At 47.1% G+C, this 27,077-nt stretch overlaps 1 protein-coding gene across 14 annotated transcripts in view; it reads right to left on the reverse strand.

Annotated features, from left to right (window-relative positions):
- DYSF (dysferlin) overlaps positions 1-27,077 on the reverse strand; it is a 234,033-nt gene that overhangs the window by 193,830 nt on the left and 13,126 nt on the right. For 7 of the 14 annotated variants that reach the window (XM_011945195.1, XM_011945190.1, XM_011945192.1 and 4 more), the window contains exons 1-3: positions 26,936-27,071; positions 12,914-12,969; positions 11,856-11,947 (exon numbers count right to left, since the gene is read on the reverse strand). In XM_011945195.1, the coding sequence (XP_011800585.1) occupies positions 11,856-11,947; positions 12,914-12,969; positions 26,936-27,026 (239 nt within the window). In that variant the 5' untranslated portion in view covers positions 27,027-27,071. Of the gene's footprint in view, positions 1-11,855; positions 11,948-12,913; positions 12,970-26,935; positions 27,072-27,077 lie in introns of those variants that run through there. The other 7 variants (XM_011945196.1, XM_011945191.1, XM_011945193.1 and 4 more) reach the window with 1 other exon arrangement.

Genomic DNA, 27,077 nt, shown 5'->3' on the forward strand with positions numbered 1-27,077 from the left:
TTTTTTTTAGGCAGAGTCTCACTCTATCACCCAGGCTGGAGTGCAGTGGCATGATCTCAGCACACTGCAACCTCCATCTCCCGGGTTCAAGCAATTCTCCTGCCTCAGCCTTCCAGGAAGCTAGGACTACAGGCGCACGCCACCACGCCCGGCTAATTTTTGTATTTGGAGTAGTGATGGGGTTTCACCATGTTGGCCAGGCTGATCTCGAACTCCTGACCTCAAATGATCCACCCACCTTGGCCTCCCAAAGTGCTGGGATTACAGGTGTGAGCCAGCGCACCCAGCTGAAAACCTTTGTGTTTCTTTACCTCCTTAAATACTCACATGGTTTACTATGGCATGCATATTCCCATGGCTGGCTGTATTCCCTCATAAATATATTTTTTCTTTAGAGAGTCTCTGTTTGTTATTTAGGTTGACGCCCCAAATGAGGAACATTCTATTAGAAAAAAGGGATCCTATATTATTCAAAAACGTAAATTGTCATAAAAGACAAAGACTATGGGAACGTTCCAAATTAAAGGAGGCTATGGAAATATGACTAAATTCAATATGGACCACAGGCTGGATCCCGCACTGGGGGAGAGGGAAAGGGAAATTGCTGTGAAAAACACTATTTCATCCATTAACATGACTGGAATATAAACAATATATTAGATAAAAGTATGGTATCAGCCAGGTGCTGTAGCTCACGCCTGTGATTCCACCACTTTAGGAGGCTGAGGCAGGAGGATCCCTTGATCCTAGGAGTTCAAGACCAGCCTGGACAACATAATGAGACCCTAAAAAAAAAAAAAAAATTTAAATTAGCCAGACGAGGTGGCTTGTGCCTGTGGTCCCAGCTATTCGGAAGGCTGAGGTAGGAGGATGGATTGAGCCCAGGAAGTCAAGGGTACAGTGAGCCTTGTTCAAGGCACTGCACTCCAGCCTGGGCAACAGAGGCCCTGTCTCAAAAACAAAGAAACAAACAAAAAAGTATGGCATCATGTTAAATTTACTGATGTTGATAACTATGTCCCTATTCTTAAGAAATATACACTGAAATATTTAGGAGTCAAAGACCATGATGAATATAACTTACCTTCAAATGGGAGTAAGAGAAAGAGGGAGAAACAAGAAGGGAGAGAAGAGAGAGAGAAAAGAGAAAGAGAGAGGGAGGAAGGGAGATAATAATAATAATAAATATAATAAAATATATATAATAAAACTAATGGAGAAAAATGTGAATAAGTGTATCTGAGTAAACAATATATGGATATTCTTTGTACTATTTTTGCAATTTTAAATTTGAATTTTAAAAAATGTTCCAGAAGGGTTACCATGTATCCATTTCTCATTCTTTCTTTGAAACTAAGAAAAGGACATGTCAATTAAAACCATGTAAGTATTACAACTAACTCATCACTGACTCAGCTGCATCTTCCCCTGGTTAGCGTCAATGAGCCAGGTGACAGGAAAGTGAGAGAGCCCTGTCCTGGAAGGAGACACACGCCGTACAGGGGAGGAAACACCTGTCCTCTGAGCCCCTCCAGCTCTCCGCTATGCGTGCCAGGCAGCGAGGGGCAGGAAACGGGGGACAGCAGGACATTCCACAGCCCCTGAGTCCCCTGGCCTCTGGCAGCCTCCCTGCCAGTATTTGATTCCCCAGGGCCTGCCCAAGGGTAACTCTAAATAGTTTTCCACTTCAGTCTAGAGAAAGACAAAAGAAAAATGATTCTGAAACCCAGGGATGTCCTGGATAGAATCCAGGGCAAAATATAGTCGTAAAAATCCTTGAAAATAAGGATATGGTCAATGTTTTCGGGCCCGCTGAAAACAATAGGGCAGTGAAGAGCAAATACTCCTGCCCAAAACAGCCTCCCAAGCATGCCAGAACCGGGGGCTGGCAAACCAGCTTGCTAAAACCAGAGGCCACGCCTATGCCTTTTCCCAACTTCTAACACAGCAAAAAGTCGCTCTGCCTTTATGTGCTATGCATGTTCACTGCAGCACTATTCACAATAGTAAAAACAGAGAATCAATCTAAATGCCCATCGATGATAGACTGGATAAAGAAAATGTGGTACATATACACCCTGGAATACTACGCAGTCATGAAAGAGAATAAGATCCTGTCCTTTGCAGGAACATGGATGGAGCTAGAGGCCATTATCCTTAGCAAACTAACCCAGGAACAGAAAACCAAATACCAAATGTTCTCACTTATAAGTGGGAGCTAAATGATGAGAACACGGTGGGCACATAGAGGAGAAGGACACACACTGGGACCCTTCAGAGGGTGGAGGGTGGGAGGAGGGAGAAGATCAGGAAAAATAACTAATGGGTACTGGGCTTAATACCTGGGTGATAAAATAATCTGTACAACAAATTCCCATGCAGTTTGCCTGTATAACAAACCTGCACCTGTACCCTGAACTTAAAAATTTAAAACAAACAAAGAAAGGTCTGTGTGTACACATGCACCTCTGGGTAAATGCCTATTGCCATGTGAGTGTGCAACTGACAGGTGACAAGCAGAGAGAAAAAAGTTTTATACAGATAGAACAGAGTGAGGGTTAGTATTCCTAATAATACTCCAAATATATGTAATTATTATGAATTAAAAAGAAAAAGACAAGCAACCCAAAATACAATGATTGGCAATCACAAAAGAAGAAATAGAAAGGGGCAATCAGCACAGAAAAGATGCTCAGCTTTACAAATGGCCAAGGAAACACAAATTACAGATACTTTTTTTGGTCCCTCATACTAGCAAATGTAAATTGGCAAGCACTTTATTGCATTGTTGCTAAACATTAATTGGGACAACATTTTTGAAAATCAATTTGGCAGAATCTACAAAAATGTTATTTGCTCATTACTTTGATCTAGTAATCCCACTTCCAACGACCTATCCTAAAGAAAAAAATAGCATAAGAACATAAAAATATTTGGATAAAGATGTTCACTGGATAAGCATTCGAGAGCAAGACATTGGAAAGAAGCTAAATATCAGTCAATGAGAGTACAGTGGGGTGAATTACGGTGCACACATACCACGGAATACCACATAACCATTTAAAAATGTGACGGACTGACCTGGGAAAGAATCGATGATGAAGTGATAAAAAGCAAAGTGCAGACCAATACATATAGCATAATTCCATTTTTGTATAAATAAACAAGCATGCATGTATATAAACAGATGTCTGTAGATAACTTAGGAAAAGTCCAGAAAGATATGCACCAGGCTGGGTGCGGTGGCTCATGCCTGTAATCCCAACACTTTGGGAGCCCGAGGCAGGCGGATCACCAGAGGTCAGGAGTTCAAGACCAGCCTGGCCAACATGGTGAAACCCCGTCTCTACTAAAATACAAAAATCAGCTGGGCATGGTGGCGGGCACCTGTAATCCCAGCTACTCCGGAAGCTGAGGCAGGAGAATCACTTGAACCCGGGAGGCGGAGGTTACAGTGAGCTGAAATCATGCCATTGCACTCCAACCTAGGCAACGAGAGCAAAATTCTGTCTCAAGAAAAGAAAGAAAGATATGCACCAAATCGTTAACAATGGGCATCTCTGGAGAAAAGAGAAGAAATGCATGGGTAGAAGGTGGGAGAACTTGTACTTTTTCCTTTAGAACTTTTTAAGAATGAAACGCACTTTTATACTCACAAAAATTACTTAGATTTTTTTATATTTTTGTGGAATTTTTTGGTTGTTTTAAATTTAAAAAAATGCATGTGCACATATTATGCAATGTTAGTGCACACTCAGGTACTGCCGGGTGTCCAAATGGGCCACGCACATAGTGTTCACATGTTTGTGGGGTTTATGTAAGTGCGTCTGTATGGATCCTGCTCCCGACAGCCCCCATATATTGCACCTTCAGTATTCCAAGCACTGAGCAGGCATTTGACATACATGCATTATATTATTTAAATTTTACAGCAACCTTGCAACATACAAACTGCTTTTGCCATTGTCCTGATGAGGAAACCGTTTCAGAGAGGTCCAGGTCAAAGACAGGATAGGACTCTGTTGACAGTGAGGTCCCTGAGCAAAGCCCCTGACCCTCATTCTCATTCCACCACCCCTGCCCTGCAAGCTCTGATGGGCAGCCTGAGAATTAGAACGCCTGCTCCTCCCAGTACAGAGCCCCTCAATCCCATCAGCACACTCCAGGTGTGGGTGACAGGCCCCAACTGGCCAGGCCCCCTCCCCAGGTGCCTGTCATCTCCCACGCATGGCTACCCTAAAGAACTAAAAGCATGTTCAGACCCTTCCTGGAAACCTCCACATTCCCTCAACAACTGAAGCTCATTGTCATAGGAGGCATCAGATCACCCTCACCTCTGCCCCAATGGCACCAAGGCCAGGCTCAGAGTTGGCCTTATGTCAGGAAGATACACCATTCCTAAAATATCTTCTCATAATCTATTGCAGTGGCTGGACACCTACCATTAACACTTCCCTTTTTTCTAAGCAGAGTCTGTGCTATGAAGCAGCATCCCCCAATTCCTGAAACAGAGTGAAACATGAAGCCATAGGCTGCCACCTATGCATTCATTTGGTGTTTTTCAACCCATAGCTGGCTGAGAGCAGCCTTTAGTGGGAAAGGGCTGGGTCAGTGGGACTTGGAGCGGTGGCGGCAGCAGAAGGAAGCACGGGGGGACAAGGGCAAGGCAGCAATGCAGAACTAACATTTAGGGAGCTCCCCATTGTGGCAGGTCCCTTGATTTGATACTCCCTAAGAACAGAAGAAAGCAAGGCTCGGGGAGTGTAGTGACCTGCCCAAGGCCACAGAGTGTTGCAGCTAGACCCTGGCTCTTCTCAAAGTCCACGCTTATTCCGCTGGACCAGATCATCCAGCTCAATGTGGGGGTGGGAGGAGGAGCAGCTGAAGGAGGAAGGAGGAGAAAGAGCGCTAGAGCTCAGGAAGGTTCTCAGGTTGTCTCCTGGGTCCTCTCCAGTTGCACGCACCATGATTGATGCTCAGACCATGGGGAAGGGTAAAGGCAGGAAGGTATCTGAGTGCAGGTGAGAGGCCCCTCAGTGCCCACTTTACAGAGTCACCCGGTCGCTAAAAGGTACAGAGCAGATCACACTATTCCAAAGAAAATGCCACTGTGAACACCTAAAAGAGAGCTTCTTTAAAGGCAATCCTGTGCCTCCTGACTAGATCTCCTCCTATACCGCTTGATTAAAGCAGGGAAGCTGGGGGCATGGTCAGGCTGGAGGGTAGAGTGACCAGGAAAAGCACAAGGAGCCCACTGAAGCCTGTGTCTCAGAGAAACGATGAGTAATGCCTTAATATAAGGTGTCACCTGTGGTATTTGAGACCTCCTCATTTAACAGGGTGTTTTGTGTGTTTCCTTGTTGCATCTGGGCCCCCTGTCTCGGCGTCCGGTTAGGCCTGGGGTTAGTGAGTCACTGCAGTCAAAGTAGCATCATTTTGACCCTGGTGCTTTGTCAGGTGGATGTTTTGACCCCATGGAGGTTTTTGCTTCCATGTTAAATTTACCAAACATTTAAATATAAAAAACACCTACAGTAATTAATTTTCACCGAGAAGGCATTTTTCCAGAACAAATTAAATATAACCAGTTTAATGTGTTGATACGTTTTGCATACAGAGTGATTAAAGTGCTTTCTTTTTCTCTTTTACCATCTTTATTTTCATTTTACCAAAATTCTTTTCATTGAGGACAATTAATCCCTGTTTAAATTTCCCAACACAGATTTGGCTCACAGATTTTTAAATTATTTTTGGTTGACATCAAGTTTTATCAAATATTGTTCCCTGCCACTTTGAGTTTTCTTTCGTGGAATTATTTCTACTAAGTCCAATTTCCCAGGTGAGTGTTTGCAGTTACCAACAGGATTCTTCCGCCTGTTTTTCAGTTCTTCAACAATTTTACCATATGCAGTTTCAGCCATTATTACTTGATGGTGATTATTTTGCCAATAATCACATACATAAACAATTACACGAATGACCATTTCTATCTATTTCTTAGCGAATCCATGGAAAAATCGAGAGCAATTCCTTTCAGAAGTGCCAGCATCAGACCAAGCACAGTGGCTCACACCTGTAATCCTAGCACTTTGAGAGGCCAAGGCAGATGGATCACCTGAGATCAGGAGTTCAAGACCACACTGACCAACACGGTGAAACCCTATCTCCACTAAAAATACAAAAATTAGCCAGGCGAGATGGCGGGCACCTGTAATCCCAGCTACTTGGGAGGCTGAGACAGGAGAATCGCTAGAACCTGGAAGGCGGAGGTTGCAGTGAGCTGAAATCGTGCCGCTGCATTCCATCCCGGGTGACAGAGCAAGACTCTGTCTAAACAACAACAACCAAAAGATGCCAGCGTCTCTCTAACACAATGAGTTCTCTACCCTGCGTGCACACTGCCCCCTGCCATCCCCGGTGGTTTCCAAAAGTGCTGACTCCTGCAGCCCTCTCCAGAGGTTTTTGTTTAATCAGTTTAGTGCAGAGCTCAGACACTTATTTTTTTTTTTAAGCTCCCAGGTCATTTCTAGATGCAGCCGGGGTAGAAACACTGTTCTAAAAATCTAAAGCTGCTCTGTCCAACACAGCAGCCACTAGCCACATGTAGTTAATTAAATCTAAGCCATTAAAATTAAATACAGTTTAAGATTCAATTTCTCAGTCACACTAGTCAACACAGAGACATTTCCATCATCTTAGAAAGTTCTAGTGGGCAACGCTGGTCTAGAGTCCAGATCAGTGGCTCAGCCCAGGCTGCACAATGAAAACAGCAGCACCTGGAGAGTGGGTGATGCTGCACAGACCCTGCCCCAAACCAATTAAATCAGAACCTGGCCGGGGCCCAGGCATGGGTGTATGTAAAAGCTGCCCAGGTGATTCTATTGTGTGGCCTGAATTGGGAACCTCTGGGCTGAACATCCCGGAGACCAAAACACCTGGTCAGGGACCTGGATCATCTCCCCTTCAGTTTCTCTCTGAGAAGCCCCGAGTAAACAGGAACTTGTCCAGTGCAGCCTGGAACAGGACCTGCCCGCTAGGTTTGCCTGAGTGTCCTCCATCCTAAGGAGTGGAGCTTCCTTTTATATGCATTGGAAACCTGATTTTAGCCAGATAAAGATCCATCCCTAAAGTTGGCTCAGGGGTCCTCGGGCTTCGGGCTGCCCCTCTCATGGGTTAGTGGGATGCTGAGCAGCCCAGAGACGGTTCCCAGATGGAGATTTCCTTCCCGAGGCATGAAAGGATTCCCCACATCCCACTCTGGGCCAGCAGACCAGTCTGGTTTAATGAGGTCACCCCTAAACTGCTAGTGATCGTCAGGAAAAACCCAGAAATGCCAAACGCCCCAGGAGCCATAGGAAAGAGAGGACAGTGGCAGTGAGGATGGTGAGGATCGAGGAAGGGCAAGAGAAGGAGGAGAGAAAGAATAAAAGGAGGGGTACAGGAAGGAAAAGAAGCAAAGCAGGAGACGCAGAGACACAGGTGCGAGTGAGAGGCTGTACAGAATGAGGGAGGCTTGAGGGGAAATCTAGAAACAGAGTGAGCCAGAGGGTGGAGGTGGGGAGGAGGGAGGGGAGCAAGGCGGAGGGGGACTGAGAGGGTTAATGGATGCAGAGGGCTGAGATCCCCTCACTTGGAAGAGGTCGAGGGAGGACAGCGGATGAGCTCACAGAAGACACGCCCAGGACTCCCACAAACAAAAGGGGTGGCTGCATGATGACTCCGGGGACCCTCACTGGAACCCACCAACTGGAGAGGCCTGAGGACAGTTGCAAGGCACAGTCACCTAACCCTTGAGTCCCTCTTTGCTTCCTGACCCAATGGGCAGGACTGGAGGGCAGTGAGGAGGTCTTCAATCTAACATGCTCATTGAAGAGCCGGGCATGGTGGCTCACACCTGTCATCCCAGCACTCTGGGAGGCTGAGACGGGAGAATCACTTGAACCCAGGAGGCGGAGGTTGCAGTGAGCCAAGATCACACCACTGCACTCCAGCCTGGGTGACAGAGCGAGACTTCATCTCAAAAATAAATAAATAAATAAATAAAATGCTCATCGAACTGGGTTCCCTGAAGGGTTTTCCTTTTCTTTCAAAATTTAAAGTGTCTTGTCACTCCCTGGTGTGGTTTTCTCTTTACACTTTTAGAATTTGTATTGCCGCCTGTCTTTGTTTGCTTTCTCACATCCATGTGCAGGGTGGAAGTCCTTCGCCATCTGGTCATGGGGTGGGGGTGACAGGATTACCTTGCAGGTACCTTTGCTGCCTCCCCTGAGGCACTGCCCCTGCCTGCAAAGAGCTGAGGAGGCCACACATCACATGTTTTCCTGGCACAAAGCCAGTGATCTCAGCTCACTGCAACCTCTGCTTCCCTGGTTCAAGTGATTCTCCTGTCTCAGCCTCCCGAGTAGCTGGGATTACAGGTGCCCACCACCACGCCTGGCTAATTTTTGTATTTTGAGTAGTGATGGGGTTTCACCATGTTGGCCAGGCTGGTCTCGAACCCCTGACCTCATGTAATCTGCCGCCTTTGGCCTCCCAAAGTGCTGGGATTACAGGTGTGAGCCACCGTGTCTAGCCATGAAGTCAAAATTCTATCATTTCCTCCCATGACAGTGTTGCTTGGGCATATTCTGAGAGTCCTCAAGTATTTATGAATGCATGTGCACATTTCAATCTAGTTTAAGGCAAGTTTTAATTGCTAGAAATCTGAAACTGAGATAAATGTTTGGAAAAATCAAAAATTACATTTAAATGCTATAAGAAAGGCGTTTCTGGTAAATTGGTGACACTGGTGAATTGGCTGCCCTGCAAACTGATCTTTGAGGACCTGATTTCTGGCACATGGACCTGCAGTGAACTGCTCACATGGGGCACTTCTTTTTAGGGAGCTAGCTGCCCCCAGGAACTAGAGGGCACCCAAGGGGCCAGTGGGAGGACCCCAAGGTTCAAAGCTTCCCGTTCCCCATATGACCTCTGCTCCACAGAGCCAGAATAGCCTGCGTGTGACCCTCACCTACCGTCACTCTGAGGGCTAGACTGGTCCTTGAATTGATCAAAAATATGTTCACAGCTCTCGTGGTGCCTTTGTGGTCTTAGAAATCTCCCTACAGACAGCTGATTTTTTAAAAATTGAACTTCCGGAGATAGAGTAGTATCCAGAGGCTGGGAAGGGTAGCAGGGAGAGGGGGGTGAAGCAAGGTGGTTAATGGATACAAAAACACAGTTAGATAGAATGAATGAGATCTAGTATTTCCCTAGCACAATAGGGTGACTACAGTCAACAATAATCTATTGTATACTTTTAAACAACTAAAAGAGTAGAACTGGAATGTTGCTAACACAAGAAATGATAAATGTTTGTGGTGATGGATACTCCAATTACTCTGACTTGATCGTTATACATTACGCCTGTGTCAAAACACCACGTGTACCCCATAGATACATACAACTATTATCTACCCGTAATAATTAAAAAAAAATTTTTAAAGGAAATCTCTAGCCGGGCGTGGTGGCTCACACCTGTAATCTCAGCACTTTGAGAGGTTGAGGCAGGTGGATCACCTGAGGTCAGGAGTTCAAGACCACCCTGACCAACATGGTGGAACCCTGTCTCTACTAAAAATACAAAAATTAGCCAGGTGTGGTGGTGCGTGCCTGTAATCCCAGCTACAGGGAGGCTGAAGGAGGAGAATCACTTGAACCCGGGAGGCGGAGGTTGCAGTGAGCAGAGATTGTGCCACTGCACTCCAGCCTAGGCAACAGAGCAAGACTCTGTCTCAAAAAACAAAAAAAAAAGGGTGGGGAGAATCTCCCCACAGAGACTGTAAAAATGCTGGATAAGATCATGAAAATGAAACATGTGCTTCCATTGCATGGCCTGCAGTAACCAGACTGTCCTGCCTTTGCCCCTCTAAACTCTGTCAACGCCAGCATTGTCAGGGGAACTGAACTCTCCAGAAGGGACCAACACCACCCTGGGGCTTCCAGGAGCCTCTGAGAGGCACATGGGGCTCAGTGATTATGAGCATGTCCCAAAAACCTGCCCTCCAATCACAGCTCTGCCATCACTAGCCTTCAAGAAAGTTGCCCAATCTCTCAGAGGCTCACTTTCCCCATCTATTAAGGTGACAGTTACAATAGTCGTATCTAACTGATGGGTAAAGGACTTGTATATAAGACAGCACAAGGCCAGACACTCAGCTGTGTGGCAGTTGTGTGACTTTGCTGTTATTCTCCTCAGCCTGGCATTGGAGACCCCCGTCTCAATTCTTCCCCACCGCCCACTTCTTACAGGGCTGCACCTGTAAGGCCTGAGCCTGGCTGCCCGCCACATCCACACACTGGAATACCCTCCCCTTCTCACCTTTTCAAAGTCTACCCCTGCCTTCAAGTCAGTCTGAGTGACCCTCCTCCAGGAAGCCTTCGAGGACTGCCCACTGTCCAGGGCTGCTCCCTCCCTGGTCTGCGGGTCCACCATTCATGCCTGTTAGCGGCTGCCTTGCCTTCCACAGTGTCTGTGTTGGGAAGGTAGCTGAACTGATTCCAAGCCCTGTCCCCCGTGCAGGTGGAGATGGCTGAGGCCAACAGCTGGAAGAGATGGGCTCAAGATGCCCTGGCCCACAGGTCTGGGCCCCACACCTTGCAGCCGCACTTTTGGGGGCCCAGTGAAAGCGCCCCACACTGTGCACCCATGGCCAGCACAGCCACAGAGAGAAGGTGGCAATTGGGGTTTTTTTCCGAGTTTTTAACATTTCAAATGTTCCAGGTGTTTTGCAGCTGGAGACCCTAATTGCCCTTCCCTAGGTTCCTGAATTCTCTTCCTCCCCAACCCCTCCTGCCCCACCCCAGGGCAACACAGCCAGGCTTCCAGGACGCAGACGCCGCTGACCTAGTTCCCAAACAAAGGCTCCCCTGTGAGCAGGTCACAAAACAGCAAGCCCATCCCTGATGCTTGGGCCTAGACTTCTGTAAATGACACTTGAAGCATGAACCCACTCCTGCTGGCATCTAATGCAGATGCCTCCTCTCATGCCCAGCAGGGACAACTGGACTCACACCCTGAGGCTCGAGGCTCATCACGTGCAAATTTCACGTGCTGTGTCTCCCAGTCCACCCACAGCCCCAATCCAAGGCCCACCCATCTGCAGGTTGGGTTGAACCTGTCCACCCCACCGCCTCCGTTTACAAGGCCCAGGAGCTCAATGGCAAGAGAAGGGATTCATCGCCTGCCTGGGGGGAGCCAGCTTTTGCCACCACAAGTTTGCTCCTGCTGTTCCCCTCACCAGGAAACCCACCCACTAGGTACATGAAAAACTCAGCAGAAACCCTGACACAAGGAGGCGCCCGGGCCGGGCTACCCATTATTACTGTTCTGATTTCTAAACCACGAATCTTACCTCTAGTCCTGCCCCTTCCATGAAGCCTTCCTGGAAGGCTCCCTGCTGGCTGCGGCTTCACTTTGCCTGCCTGCCTGCCTCCTGGAGGGGGCCTCTGCCCTCACTGGCCTGGGCTGGGCCAGGAGAGGGAGCCCACCTCAGGGATCCTCTGGGCTGGAGCAGCCGGCAGCGAGTCTTCCTGCTCCCTAGGGCACACACTGTCTGTGCAAATGCGTGGACACCTGATTCCAGCCCATCTTCCCTCCCCTGTAGCCTGGCAACTCAGCTGTACCCATGGCTGAGTTCCTGAAGCCACAGCCAGATTCTCCCAGCATCTATCACTGGGCCAGTCCCATGGGAGGAGGTGCTTGGTAAATGTGAGTTGAAACCCCAGCTCCCTGGGGCCTGGATTCTGCAGTCTGCATCCTCCACAATCCTACCTGCACTTTCAAGCCATGGAGCACCCCGCTCTGGCCACCTTACCTGTTCCTCCCCATCGTCTCATGGTCTTTGACCACCACATGAAGCTCAGAGCCCTGGTCCAAGGGGATGCCCTTGAGGTCCCATTCAAAGCCCTGGAAGAAAAAGAGAAAAGGTATCTTAACCTATGGGCCTCTAGGAGAAGAGACTGTGTCTGCTTCACCTTCATGCCCCCAGGGCACTGAGTAGGCATTCATGAATGATTTTAGTGGATAGGCAGATGGATCGTTGGATGGATGGATGGATGGATGGATGGATGGATGGATGGATGGATGGATGGATGGATGGATGAATGGATGGATAGATGGAGACCACAGCTCCAGAACTTCAGAGGTGACAGTAAGAGCTGAAGACAGCAGAAGAGAGAAGGAGAGAGGGCTCTCACAGGCCCCTCTCCCAACTCAGTTTCAACCCATCCCCAGGAAGCCAAACGAGGAGTGTGGCTGGGAAAAAACCAGGTAACCCTGAAGCATCCTCAAGGACCAAGATTATTGGGCTTGTCCAGAAGCCAGGTCCTGGTGGGCAGCACGAGTTAGTGCCATATTGGCTAGGCCCCCATGACTCTCCTCAGAGCAAAGGTTCCCCTGTGCATCCGACCCCATCCATGCAAGGCAGCAGGGCTTCCAAAGGACCACCCGGGAGCCATGTATGGAGGGAGTTGGTTGAGGAGACAGGGGCCAGCAGGAGCCAGAGGAGGACCTGCCTCATCAGGGAGTGCTGTGGGGAAAAGGTGAGCTTTGAGCAAGGAAAACAAACAGCCTGTGTGAGAGAAACAGGCAGGCAAGAGAGTCCCTGAGCACCCTTTACTTGGCTGGCCAGAGCTGGGGGGAAACAGAAACAAAAAATGTCCAGCTCCTCTCCATTTACCTAGTAGGCCAGGCCACCAACCCTCCTCCCAGGTTCCTAGAGCCAGAAGGATTTTGTTGGCAGGCTGGACCACCAGCCCCTCCCCACCTCAAGGACACTGCTGAGAAGGCACCTCCTCCACAAGCTCCCTAACTTGTCCCTACAGACACAACTGCAGCAGAGAGAGAGAAAAGGAAGGAGAAAAACTCACATACCTCATTCCATACAGGGTTCACACTGTTCTTGATGACTTTGGTTCTCTTCTTCACCCCTACAAGAGACACAAAAGGAAGAGTGGAGAGACACATTCCACCCCGCACCTTCCACTGAGTTAGACTCAGCTTCTGAGACCTGTGCTTCAGCTCGGTCGCCAAGGGAAATCTTACAAAACCAACAGATTCCCCGTGAACCCACCAGTCTGCAATGAATCCCCAATGCCAGTCACACAACTTCCCCCTGTCAGCTCTGGGACCTCAGAAACATGCTTTCAAAAGAAAGCACCCAGGTCGACTCTCTTTATTGAGTTTGTTATTGTTATTTCTGACTTTTTAAATAATTTTTTTTTTTGAGACGGAGTCTGGCACCGTCACCCAGGCTGGAATGCAGTGGTGCAATCTGGGCCCACTGCAAGCTCCGCCTCCTGGGTTCACGCCATTCTCCTGCCTCAGCCTCCCGAGTAGCTGGGACGACAGGCACCCGCCACCACGCTCGGCTAATTTTTTGTATTTTTAGTAGAGATGGGGTTTCACTGTGTTAGCCAGGATGGTCTCGATCTCCTGACCTCGTGATCCACCCACCTTGGCCTCCCAAAGTGCTGGGATTACAGGCGTGAGCCACCACGCCCAGCCTAAATTTTTTAATTATAAATTTTCTGATTCTAGCTTTTTTTTTTTTTTTTTTTTTTTTTTTAGAGACAGCATGTCACTCTGTTACCCAGGCTGGAGTGCGATGGTGAGATCATAGCTCACCGCAGCCTCAAACTCCTGGGATCAAGCTATCCTCTCACCTCAGCCTCTTGAGTAGCTGGGACCACAGGCACACATCACTAGATCCAGCTGGTGTGTGTGTGTGTGTGTGTGTGTGTGTGTGTGTGTGTGTGTAGATGGGGGCCTCACTATATTGCCCAGGCAGGTCTCGAACTCCTGGTCTCAAGGGATCCTCCCACCTTGGCCTCCCAAAGTGCTGGGATTACAAGTGTGAGCCACCACATCCAGCCTTCTAATTTTAAAAATGAACCATCTTCCTAGAAAGTATTTCATTTCTCTTTTGAACAACATCTACCTCCAGAAATTATAGGATTCCATCTATAAGAAATGTCCAGAATAGGCAAATTCATAGAGACAGAAAGCAGATTGTTTCCAGGAGCTAAGAAAAGGGAAAGGGAAGTTGGAAATGGGGCGTGATTGATAAAACTGTATGGGGTTTCTTCTTGAGGTGATAAAAATGTTCTGGAATTAGATCATGATGTTGATGGCACAATATTGCAACCTAAAACCACATAAATTATATACTTTGAAATGGTTAAAATGGTGAATTTTATGATATGTTAATTTTACTTCCATTAAAACAAAATCCACTTCACCCTCCAAGGCCTTGAAGGAGTCTGTCTGAGGCAAGTTGTCCCAAGGAAGCTCTGTGTGGCTGGGAGGGCTGACTGAGGGCATGCAGAATGGTGTTGAGGTGGACAAGAAGAACTAACACTTTGATGGCTGAGAGCTCACCCACAGTGCCCCAGATGATGCACGGCAGAAGCCCTTCCTCTGGAGCAGTGGGCATGAAGGGGCGAGTGCCTGTCCCCAGTGAGGTGGGACAGGTGAGGCTTGAAAGAAAAGTGGCGAGGGAGACACACAAGGAGACCCCCCTCCTAGGGCAGGTTCTACAGCTGTGAGCAGGGAGGTCATTTCCATAGAAGAGCCGTAGGCTGGGAGAAGCAGGCAGGTGCCACAGCCCCTTGTCCTTTACCGGGCTGGCAAGTGCATTTCTCTCTCTGAATGATCCACAAAACAAGGAGTTTGGACAGAGCTTCGGCCCTCCCTGCTTGAGGGCCCACCATGTGGACTGACAGGTCAGAGTGAGGGGTTCCCCCTCTAAGCCCAGAAGATCTGCAGACATATCTTCCATGAAGACACTGACCCACAGAAAGAGTACGGAAAGACCCAGAGAAGAAGAGAAAGCATTCAATGAAGCTTTGTTCTGCAGTGCCCTGGGGAGCACAGGAAGGGCTAACCATGTCTGACTTTTCCAGTAAGCATCAGGAACAGAAAAGATGGGGCGTTCAACAGACAATTCAAGGGGTTCAGCCTGACACCGAACTTTTATTTGGGTCGGCTCTTAAAGATCACCTCATTCCACCTGACCTGTGCAAGACTCAGTGGAAAGCCTTTGGTCTCCACCTGGATGGCTTAGCTTTCAGAGAGTCCTGCCTGGACCACGAAAGCCCCTTGAGCCTCTGGCAACATCTCCCAGGAGCCCCAGTAAGCTTTGGAGTCAAGCATATCAGTGCCCATTCAGCCTGGAGAGGTGCAGCCTCCTGTGGGGTCGGCCCTACCTGCCAGGTTCAGAGCCTGGAGAAGAGGAGGAGGGAAGCAGAGAGGGATCCAGCAGGCAGGCAAGGGGTGAGGGAGGATTTGAAGAAGAGGAGAGAGAAATAGAGAGCGCACACGTGAGAGGGAGCAAAAGACCATCTGAGAGAGGGAGGCAGAGAGGAGCTCAGGGAGATTCTAAGGGAGTTATCTTGTAAATATTTGCTCGCTGTAGTGAGTCCCGCAGAGATTCCGATAAACCTTCCGCAGGGAGAGGGTGAGCTCCCAAACTCCCTCTCCCACTGTGAATCACTGATCATGGAAAAAATCACGAAATTTGAAATCACAGACCACTATAAAACACTTATTTCCTGTGATTCTTTGGGGCAGCAGTTCAGACTTTTTGGTCACAGGATGTCGCTGTTAAAAGTTATTGAGGATGCCAAAGAGCTTCTACTTAGGTGGCCTGTATCCATGAATTTTTACTTTAGAAATTATAACTGAAGCAATTAAAAATAATTATTTAGTAGTTAATTTTAAAATCACAATAATAAGCCCAATAAATATTAACATAAGTGACACATCTATAACAACAATAACAAAAAACTGTAACTTCCCAAAAAAGGAAAAGTGACACTTTTAGATTTTTGCAAATCTCTTTAATGCCTGGCTTGATTCTCATATCTATTAATACCTCAGCATTCAAACTGCTGAGACTCCTCTTTTTGATTGATGTCTATGAAGAAAATCCAGCCAGATATGTAGTTGGAAAGGGAGGCCTATTATAATAAACTTTCAGATAATTGTGAATATCCTTCTTTGATACTACATCAAAACTCAACAAGTATTAGTTCTTAACTTCTTAACAGTGAGTTGCAATGTGAAATCTGAAACCAGGCCAATGAACAGTTTGTACTCTGCTACGTTAAAATTCATTGTTCTATCTTGCACTTTGAATGAATCTTTCACCCACGTATGATTCTGTAACGACTGCACTGGTCATTTGGAAAATTTGTGTTCAATCAGTTATGTAGATCTTCCAGATGTTGACACATTTCATAATGCCCTAACAAAAAATTACACTCATTCATAATGTCACCATCAGGCTTCTGTAAGGAGGTAGGGTGATTGAGCAATCTGCCTGCTTTACAGCTTTCTGTCTTACAGCCTGTTTTTTTAAAGTTCTGTTTAGCAGGCAGTCACCTAGTGGGCTAAAACCAGTTCCTGACAGGCCCCAGGAACTTATAGATGAACCCCAGTGAACTTTCCCCATGACCACGCTAAAGCCTGCACTCCAGGAGACCTGTAACTTCATTACCGTAACATGTGACCTATATGCTGGCACCTGACTTACTGCATCTGTGCCACTGGGAACCCTCCTCTACATGCCATGATGCACCCTCTCCCCTCTCCGTTGCCCCATAAAACCCTCCTGTCACTTTCCCTCAGGGAGACACTGCTTTGTCCCTGTGCTCTGGCTTGTGACAAGTAATAAAACTACTATTGATCAAAACCTGCATTCTCATGCAGAGTCGTTTGTTACTCCCCATGTGAACAAATCTGAGTTTTGGGGGAGTAACACTTTCAGTACTGGGAAGCTGGAAGTTACTTCTCAAAGTTTTCTGAACTCCAATTTCTGCTTGAAAGCTCAAATTTCTTTGATTGGCAGCAAGTGATATTTCAAGCCATTTTCCTTGAAATGGCAGGCTTACTCTTTCATTTTTAAGAAAATATCTGCCCAATGCCCAGATCAAATAACTATAGTTTGTCAGTCATTCTTTAAAGTAAAAACAGTATTCCATGAAAAAAAAAAAAAAAGCAACTAGTTCGGTTTGTCACTCAAGCAGTGAGTCCAGTGCTTTCCCTGGAGACAGTCATCACTTTGTGATGGGCAGCAGAGGTGCTCTATACATACTTCCCATTCCATCATACAGAAAATTCTCAACACCTGCGCAGGAGGATTCAAACTGATCCTTTTACTGCTTCATCAAGGACACTCTTAAACGAAACTGCCTTTTTATTTTTAATTGTGAGTGCATGCAATCTAAAAAACACAAGAAGCACAATTTAGTGCCAAGGCCCTTTTTTTTTCCTTGAGATGGAGTCTCGCTCCAGTCACCCAGTCTGGAGTGCAGTGGTGTGATCTCGGCTCACTGCAACCCCCACCTCCCAGGTTCAAGCGATTCTCCTGCCTCAGCCTCCCGAGTAGCTGCGACTAGAAGTGCCCACCACCTAGCTTGGCTAATTTTTGTATTTTTAGTAGAGATGGGGTTTCACCATGTCAGCCAGGCTGGTCTCAAATTGCTCAGCTCGGGTGGTCTGCCCACCTCAGCCACCCAGAGTACTGGGATTACAGGCATGAGCCACCACACCCAGCCTGCCAAGGCCTTGATTAGTGTTAAGGTGCCAGTAGCATTAGCTGCCATTGCTGTTGTACCATCAGTACAAATGTCCAAACAGTGAAAAAGGCAGTTGTTGTGAAGGAGTTTTGACCTTCTGACCTGTTCAAAGAATCTTGAGGATTCCCCCCAGGTTCCATGTACACTTTAAGAACTTCTGAGGGACAGGTGAGGTCCTCACACTTGTAATCCCTGCAGTTTGGAAGGCTGAGGCGGGAGGATCGCCTGAGGCCAGGAGTTCAAGACTAACCTGGGCAATATAGTGGGGCCCCATCTCTACAAAAAATTTTAAAAAATAGCCAGATGTAGTGGTGCATGTGGTGCCTGTGGTCCCAGCTACTCAAGATACTGAGGTGGGAGGTTTGCTTGAGCCCAGGAGTTTGAGGCTGCAGTGAGCTGTGGTCATACCACTGCATTCCAACCTGGGCAACAGAGCAAGATCCTGTCTCTAAAAAATAAAATAATCTGTTAAGAAATTCATTTAACATTTTTGCCTCAATTTCCTCATAATAATACCTACCTTATAAGAGGTTGTTATGAAAATTACCAAGATAGAATGTTGAGGTGCCTGGCACATAGCATGCTGATTACTTGTGAGTTTCCTTCCCCTGCCCTTCCCTCTGTGCCCACTCTGATGGATCTAGTGAACTCCTACTGCATCTTCAACACCCAGCACGGTTGTCTCTCCTCTGGTAAGACTCCCCTGACTCTCCCAAAAGAGGCAGCTGGTCTCTCTTTGGTGCTCCCTAACCAAGCTGTGACCACATGTGCAGCACAGCAGCATAGCAGTGTTCATCTAGCTCTGAACCCTCAACTGGGCTGGGAGTTTCTGGCGGCAAACACCATGCCTTACTCATGTTACTAACAGTAACCCTAGTCTATAGCGAGGTGGCCAGTAATCGGGTGCTGAGCGAATGGGTCCTTTTCTTTCCACCTTGACTGCAAGTTGACTTCCTCATGAGAGGATAGAAGCGCTGTTTCCAGGGAACGCCCCAAGACTTCATTCATGGTGTGGCTGTTTGTCAGCGGAGGGAGGATGAAAGGAGGTGTCATGTAGGGGAAGGGTCCTGGCTGAGCCACTTGGAATTCTCTGTGGCCCATGTTGGTGTGGCTCCAGCAGGAGTCAGACACACCGCTTGGGAGTCACTCGACTAACAGTCACCTTAGGGAAGACCTTAGGGAGGACTCTAACCTCCAGGCCTTGCTCCTCAGCAATCAATGGATCATAACAAAAGTGTCTGCTGCATAGGGTTCTGAGGAAGCCTGAGATGCAAGCTACGTGTCCACTTCCCCTCCCCTATCACAGATCAGCTTCCTGTGACCTACAGGAGTAACATGGAAAATTCCATCTGCAGCCTCTCCTGAGTTGCACACTTGGAAACTCATTTCCTGGTGCTCCAGGCTTCCTTAAGTGAGCGATATCTGTGTGCCAAGCCCTGTGCTAAATATCTTTTAATCATTTTCCACTTCCTACCTTCCCTGAAGATGCGGAGAATAAAAGCCCTCCATGAGATTTCACTAAGTCCTGGTTAGAAGGGCCAACTCTGGGACCCCCTAGGTAACACGAAGGAAGGGGTCACTCATGGGTGCTGCAGCCCCAAAGAGGAGCAGGAAACAAATGAAACATTCACTCAGCACAATCACGTGATTTACAGACACCAAGAAAAGGGAAGGCACATTAATAATTAGGAAACAGTCAAGAAAATAGTTCCTCATCATGGATTTCGACCCGCCCTGTTCCTGATCACTAATTTTGGCCTTGAGAGATGTGGCTTTATGCATGTAATTTAGCAGAAGTTTAAGATACAGGAAAGCTCACAGCTTATGCGGGGTGAGGAAAGGGGGCCATGCCCTCTTCCCAAACTGCTCTGAGGAACTGGGGACCAGCAGCAGGTGTAAGAATCATTATGAAACCCCCAGGGTTCCTCTAGACTGAGTGACTCAGCTAATTACAAAAAGACAAATAGTGTATGATTCCATTTATATGAAGTACCTAGAGTAGTCAAAATCGGTTGGGCACGGTGGCTCACGCCTCTAATCCCAGCACTTTGGGAGGCGGATGCGGGCGGATCACCTGAGGGTCAGGAGTTCGAGACCAGCCTGACCAACATGGAGAAACCCTGTCTCTACCAAAAATACAAAATTAGCTGGGCGTGGTGGCACATGCCTGTAATCCTAGCTACTGGGGAGGCTGAGGGAGGAGAATCGCTCAAACCCGGAAGGCAGAGGTTGTGGTGAGGCAAGATTGCACCATTGCACCCCAGCCTGGGCAACAAGAGCAAAGCTCTGTCTCAAAAAATAAAAAATAAATCATAGAGAAAGTAGAACTGTGATTACAGTTGAGGGACAGTGAGGGAAGGGAATAGGGAGTTAGTGTTCCATGGATACAGAGTTTTGGTTGGGGATGACAAGTTCTGGAGATGGTGATAACTGCACAAAGATTAATGCCACAGAACTGTATACTTAAAAATGGCTAAGATGATGCATTTCATGTTATGTGCATCTTACCACAATGTTTTTTTTAAGTCCAGGTGGGAAAGGGTGTGGACATAGATGGTAGGCCTGAGGTCTACCAGCCAGTATCAGCTTGGGGAATGGGAAGGCAGAGGAGCAGAAGAGGTCTCCCATGCTCGGATGTCCCTCCTAGAGAGGGGACAGAGAGAAGGAGAGAAGTTGCGGTGTCTCAGACTCCCAGTGAGAGAGACAGAGAGACAGCTGCATCTGCCCATGAGTCAGGCAACAGGAGTTACTCTCACAAGCTGCAGGGGGCTTTGGATCCTGCAGCAGCCTGGATGTAGACTCTTGCTTTTCCCCCAAATATTTATTGAGGGCTTATTTTGTGCAGGGCATTTCTTGACGGCCCCATTAGAATACTCATAAGACCAAGAAAGTGACAGAAAAGCAAATTCAGCAGAAAACACCAAGGCAGCAGCAAGTGAAAGAAGGAAAGATGGCCCTAGCCTGGGCTGAAAGAAGAGCCTGTATTACCTCTTGGTACAGACACCCCCAAACAAAAAGCACAGGTAGATGGTCATTCTGGCACCTGCCCTGCCATGGTTTCCTCAGGCCTGGACACCCCAGGAACTGGGCAGCTGTCTCCCCTATCACCAGCAGAGCACTGCTCCTCTCCCTTCAACCACCCTCCACCCCACCTTTCTAAATCCTAGCTGGAACCACAGAAGTGGCCAAAAAGGGAGGGAGCCATGGTGAAATGCACTTCAAGAGAAGTAGTCTTAAAACTCAGAAGGCCAATTAGAACTGGGGAAGATATTTACATATAATTTTTACTTGCCAATTTAAAAAAAAAAACAGAACTGGGGAAGATATTAGAAACATCTATGACAAAAATGGTAACATTCTCAATATATAAAGAGCACTTGCAACTAATGAAGAAAAAGACAAACATGTCCCACCATAGGCAAATGAAAAAGTAATTCAGTAAGAATAAATACGAATAGGTGATAACAATGAAGTATCACAAATAGTATTTGTACCTTAAGAACGTGTCAAAGATTTATAGGACAGTGCTTTGTGTTAGCAGGATTATTAGAAAAATAAGCCCTCATACTTGGCTGACAGGAGAATAAAGTTGATACAGACTTTATTCAAAGTCTGTATCTTTATTCAATTTAGACTTTAAGAACATTTTGGGAAATGCAGCAATGCATTAAATCTGTCTATAACCTCTGACATAGCAATTATCTTCTGGTATTTACCCAAAGGAAATAATTAAATATGTGGCCAAAGATTTAGTCACCAGAATGTGCCTCACAGTGACTGTATAATTTAAGCACTGGATATAAATATAAACATTTATATAACCTAAATAGTCATCAATAGGAGGTTGAGTAAATTAATGATGGTACATTCATATAATAAAATATTATGCAGACATTTTAAAAGGTTTTACAGAAGAATACTTACTGACATAAAAAAATGCCCCCTTTTTAAAATTAATTAATTAATTTTTTTGAGACAGAGTGTCATTCTGTCATCCAGGCTGGAGAGGAGTGGTGAGATCTCGGCTCACTGCAGCCTCCGCCTCCTGGGTTCAAGCGGTTCTTGTGCCTCTGCCCCCCGAAGTAGCTGGGATTACAGGCACACACCACCATGCCTATCTAATTTTTGTATTTTTTAGTAGACACGGGGTTTCACCCTGTTGGCTGGTCTCAAACTCCTGGCCTCAAGCAATCTGCCCACCTCAGCCTCCCAAAGTGCTGGGATTATAGGCGTGAGCCACCACACCCGGCCCCCTGGTTTATTTTTCAGCAAATGTGCAAACATTTGGGGGAAAAAATCTATGATGGGATTACTTCTAGAAAGAAAGAGTCTGGAGACTTCTTTCTTTGGAGAAATGGGAATGACCAGGTGCTATTTCTTGACCTGTTTGACCTGGGTGATATCACACAGGTATTCTCTTCACACACATATTTACTCTCCACCATGGCATTATTACTATTTGGGCTGTATAACTCTGTGGTTGGTGTGGGGGACCTCCCCTTGCACTGTGGAATGTCTAGCAGCATCCCCGGCCTCTATCCTCTAAATACACACCCTGTGCCGCCGACCCCTGTGGCAACAACCCAAAATGTCTCCAGACACTGGCAAATGTCCTCTGAGGAAAAAACTGCCCCCAGTTGAGAACTACTGTTTTAAATCATATATTTATATCTTCTGTACTTTGCTTGCATGTTACATTTCATAATTAAAATTTTTTTTAAAAGGGAAAAAAATCTTGGAGGAAACATGTCAAATTGTTAACAAGTTAATTCAACGTGGCACGATTTGGGGCTATTTTTTACTTTTGCCTCATGCCTTTCTGTAGTTTGTCATTTTAACAGCAAGTACATATTATGTTTCTAAAAAGAAAACAGGCCAGGCGCAGTGGCTCATGCCTGTAATACAAGCACTCTGGAAGGCCAAGGTGGGTGGATTGCCTGATGTCAGGAGTTCAAGACCAGCCTGGGCAACATGGTGAAACCCCATCTCTACTAAAAAAAAAAAAAAAAAAAAATTAGTACATATTATGTTTCTAAAAAGAAAACAGGCCAGGCGCAGTGGCTCATGCCTGTAATACCAGCACTTTGGAAGGCCAAGGTGGGTGGATTGCCTGATGTCAGGAGTTCAAGACTAGCATGACCAACATGGTGAGACCCCGTCTCTACTAAAAATACAAAAGTTAGCCGGGCATGGTGGCGTGCACCTGTAATCCCAGCTACTCGGGAGGCTGAGACAGGAGAATCACTTGAACCCGGGAGGCAGAGGTTGCAGTGAGCCAAGATCGCGCCATTGCACTCCAACCTGGGTAATAAGAGCGAAATTAAATTTCAAAAAAAAAAAAGAACAAGAAAGAAAGAAAGAAAAGAAAGAAGGGAGGGAGGAAGGAAGGAAGGAAAGAAGGGAGGGAGGGAGAAGGAAAGAAGGACATAAAGCTCTTTTCTTCTTCTTCTTTTTTTTTTTTTTGAGATGGAGTCTTGCTCTGTTGGCCAGGCTGGAGTGAAGTGGCGCAATCTCAGCTCACAGCAACCTCCATCTCCCGGGTTCACGCTATTCTCCTGCCTCAGCCTCCTGAGCAGCTGGGACTACAGGCACCTGCCACTATGCCCAGCTAATTTTTTTGTATTTTTAGTAGAGACGGAGTTTCACCGTTTTAGCCAGGATGGTCTTGATCTCCTCACCTCGTGATCCGCCCACCTCAGCCTCCCAAAGTACTGGGATTATAGGCGTGAGCCACCGCACCTGGCTGCTGTTTTCAATATTTTAAGTCATTTGTGGTGTGTAAACAGCTAGGTTCAGAGAGTCTGGGGCCTTCAGCCCACCCTCCCTACACAGGTGAGTGAAGAGTGTTCCCTGAGGATAGGAATCCACCTCCAACTAGTGCTATAAGATCTCCCGACTCCTGTCCAAAATCTAGAGACCCCCAGGAGACAGAGAAGAGAAGAGGTGGGAGGGGCAGGCTGGAGGAGAAGACGCCCTGATAGGACTGACAGGATGAGGGAGAGGGAAGCGTCAGTAATGACTTCTGGGTTCCGGGCTGGTGACACAGGGCAGAAATTCACCATGTGGGGACACAGCAGACCCAGCCTTCAAGGAAATAAGATGTTTCAGCTTTAAAGCAGCAGGGATCTGGTTTTGTTCTTGCATGCATCCAAACACCTAGAACAACAGCACCAGGCACATAGTAGGTACTCAGTAAATATTTGTTCAATGAGCTAAATGCATGAATAGAGGGATATAAATAATCACATTACGGAATGGAAAATGGGCAGGGCAGAAAAGAAGTACAGACGATTAAATACTATAGGAAATTAAGCTGCTCGTTCACACGGTCAGTCAAAAATATCTACCACGGCCCAGTTACTCATGGTATTTTTAGTTAATGAATTAATTAATATAAAAAAAATGAGCAGTATTCATTAGTAGCCTCTACTATTAATAGAGGTCCTTAGACGGGGAAGCCAAAAAATTGCCCTCAGAGTCCAGCCTCCCAGAGCTCATAGTCTATTTTGGGAGGCAGGTCCTGAAATTACATCCAAGACAGGGAACAACTGCAAGGAAAGTGCGGCCAGCCCAGCCCCATACATTTCAGGCTGCCTGTAGGAGCCAAACACACAGTGCAGGCTGGCTTCTCTGCAAGCGGGCCACTGTCCCATCTGTGCCATGAGAAGGTTGGGCTCAGTGCTTCTCAACCCTGATGCACATCCAAAACACCTGAAAATTTGTCAGAGACAACACCTATGCCTGGGGCCCCACCGGAAGGAATTTGGCTTCAGAAAAGGCAGGCAGGGAAGTTGGCAGTGGTCTTTGGTAAAGCTCCCACACACAATGTTGACGTGCAGCCAGAGTTGAGTCCCCCCAGCCTACAATGCTTTGTAAGTTCTGAACTTACAAAGCATTGTAGTTCAGTGTGTAAGTGTGAACTTACAATGCTTTGTAAGTTCATTCACACAATCAGTCAAAAATATGTACCACTAACAGGTTTCCCTCCTTAGGCATCAACTCAGCCCCAAACTCCATCGTGAATGCTCCCACCAGGGGGAGCACATTAATTTCACCTGCCACCACATCTCAGACCCATTTTTCCCAAGATGCGGTTCCAAAATAACCTGCATTGGGTATTTGTTAAATGCTGATTCTTAGGTCACCTTCCAGACTTGCTGCATCAGAACATCTTCAGATGGGGACTCTGGAATCTGTTTCTCAAACACATTCTACAAGTGATCCTCAAGAACAGTCAAGTGAGTGGACCATGTCCCAGACTGAGTGAAGCTCCCAGGCACACCTGGAGGATGGCTAGAGGCTGGGCCAGAAAGGGCACAAACACTAGAAAGCACCTACTTGTGCTCAGCACTGGGACAAACCAATGAACAAATAGGACAGGTCACTGCTCTCAAGGCACCCTGATGCCCTAAGCATGGAGCTGAGCACAGCCCAGTGGGGGCGAGTGTGCGAGCATCCCTAGCAAGGTGCTGCTGCTTGTCATCCAGAGAGGAGAGACTCATGACAGCCAGGGGAATCCTGGGTGTCCTCCTGGAGAAGGTGGCATTGCCCTGGGCTTTGAAACACAAATAGACTTGAAACAGCTGGAGATGTTACATTCTATTATATGGTATTGTTGTTTTCTGAGGAGATCACCAGTGCAAATAAATAGCAAGGCATTACAAAGAAGGACTACAGTGATCTGGGCGAGATAGCAGCTGCATGTGTTCGGGGTACTTGGGCCAGGGCAATAGTAAAGAGGGGCCTCAAGGGATTTGGTCATCTTCCCGACTCAAGGACAGTGCCCACTCCAAGCGCTGGTAGCTCCCTGCCATGACCACTGACCTGAACACATTTAACTTCCCTGGGTTTCAATTTCCTTATTTGCAGAATGGAGACATCGGTAGCCACCAAAGGACTGTTACAAGACAAGGGAAAGAGTTGTGAGCAGACCCAAAAGAGTGTTAGAGCATCCAGAGCCATATACTAATATGTGCCCTGCTCAGTGTCCTTAGGGAATTTATTTTCCAGCCAATGGTGACCCTGCAATTTCTGCACAGCAAAGCCTTAGGTAGCATCTGATGGACGATGGAGAATAAAGGACTTTGTCTTGAAGTTGCTCTTGCATGGTGAACTCCCAGGCATGTCACCGATCAATGAAAATAGCGAAATTTTCTTCAACGTTTCAAATCACACTTTTCAAAGGAGGAATACATATAACTTGTCCCACAGCAAAGAATAAAAGCTACACATAGATCTCCCTTTGCCAAATCGTGTCTTTCACCTATCATTATTTTGGGGGTGCTTGGAGATATGATTCAGACCACGGATCAGACTTAAAAGAGCTCCCTTGGTGCCTCCACTGAAGGAGGCTTATGAGAACACCAGCCACCCTTCCCTCTTCCATTTGACCATCTTTTCTGATACATGGATTTTTCTTATTCTTATTTTTATTATTGATTCCACAAAGCTACAGGGTATGGCTCCTGACTAAATGGAAACCCTCTCTCCTCTCCTTATTTATCTTTCTCTGCAGAACTGGGGTCCTGACTCACAGCTATTGTTCCATCTCTTAATTTTGACAGATCCTTCCTCTTCCCTTTCCCCTCCTGAGACACCCGCTCCCATGGGAATCCGTCTTGGAGGGGCTGGGGGAGGGGGTTCAGGACGCCTGGTGAGAAGCGGAGTGTGTGTGTGTGATTTCTCTGCTGCCCCACACAGAGATACCTGTATCCACTCTAAGCACTACATGTAGGGGCTTAGCTTCTTGAATTTAGAGAAAATATCCTTGACATTCCTCAAAATTCCTTGTATCAAGGCCATTTCCATCCTATTCTGTTCCTTTTCCTGCTGATTAAGATGGGGCAGATTCAATATAGCCAATGTTGGATAAAGATGGGTGAATGAATGAGTGAATGAATGAATGAATGAAAAAAGACAACTGTCAAAGCACATCATCTACACGCCCCGTTTTTCAGTGGCCCTGATTCCTCTCTACCTTCTGCACCCATCTTCCAACTTACCCTTATCCCCACTACCCAGTAAAAGCTCAGACTTTATTTCCTCGGGGTATCAGTCTTAGAAAAGTGATAACCGCTGACCTACAGCACTTTCGCTTTTCCAATTTTTCAAAGCCCTGTGGCATTTACTGTGCTCTGCTCATTTCTCCTCATCGCCCCCTGCAGAAGTTGGAACTGGGGTTTCTGTCCCAGCCGACAAAGGGAGAAACTGTGGCCTGGACTAGGGTTAGCTCCCGAGCAGGGGCTGCAGACCCGCCAGTGAGGACCGAGAGTCGGGTAGCACCCGAGCGTGGGCGCGGCGGCCACGGGGCTCTCACCTCGGAAAGTCAGGCTTGCGACAGGGTCGCTGCGCCGGTCCTTCTTCGCACTGGGGAGGTTGCTGGCCCTCACCAGCAGGCAGCACAGCATGGCTGGGCAGCCCGGGCGGCGCACAGGCGCGCAGTCAGGGCGGGAGCGGGA

The sequence above is a fragment of the Colobus angolensis genome, unplaced genomic scaffold, assembly GCF_000951035.1.
Source record: "Colobus angolensis palliatus isolate OR3802 unplaced genomic scaffold, Cang.pa_1.0 Scaffold24, whole genome shotgun sequence".
Classification (NCBI taxonomy): domain Eukaryota; kingdom Metazoa; phylum Chordata; class Mammalia; order Primates; family Cercopithecidae; genus Colobus; species Colobus angolensis.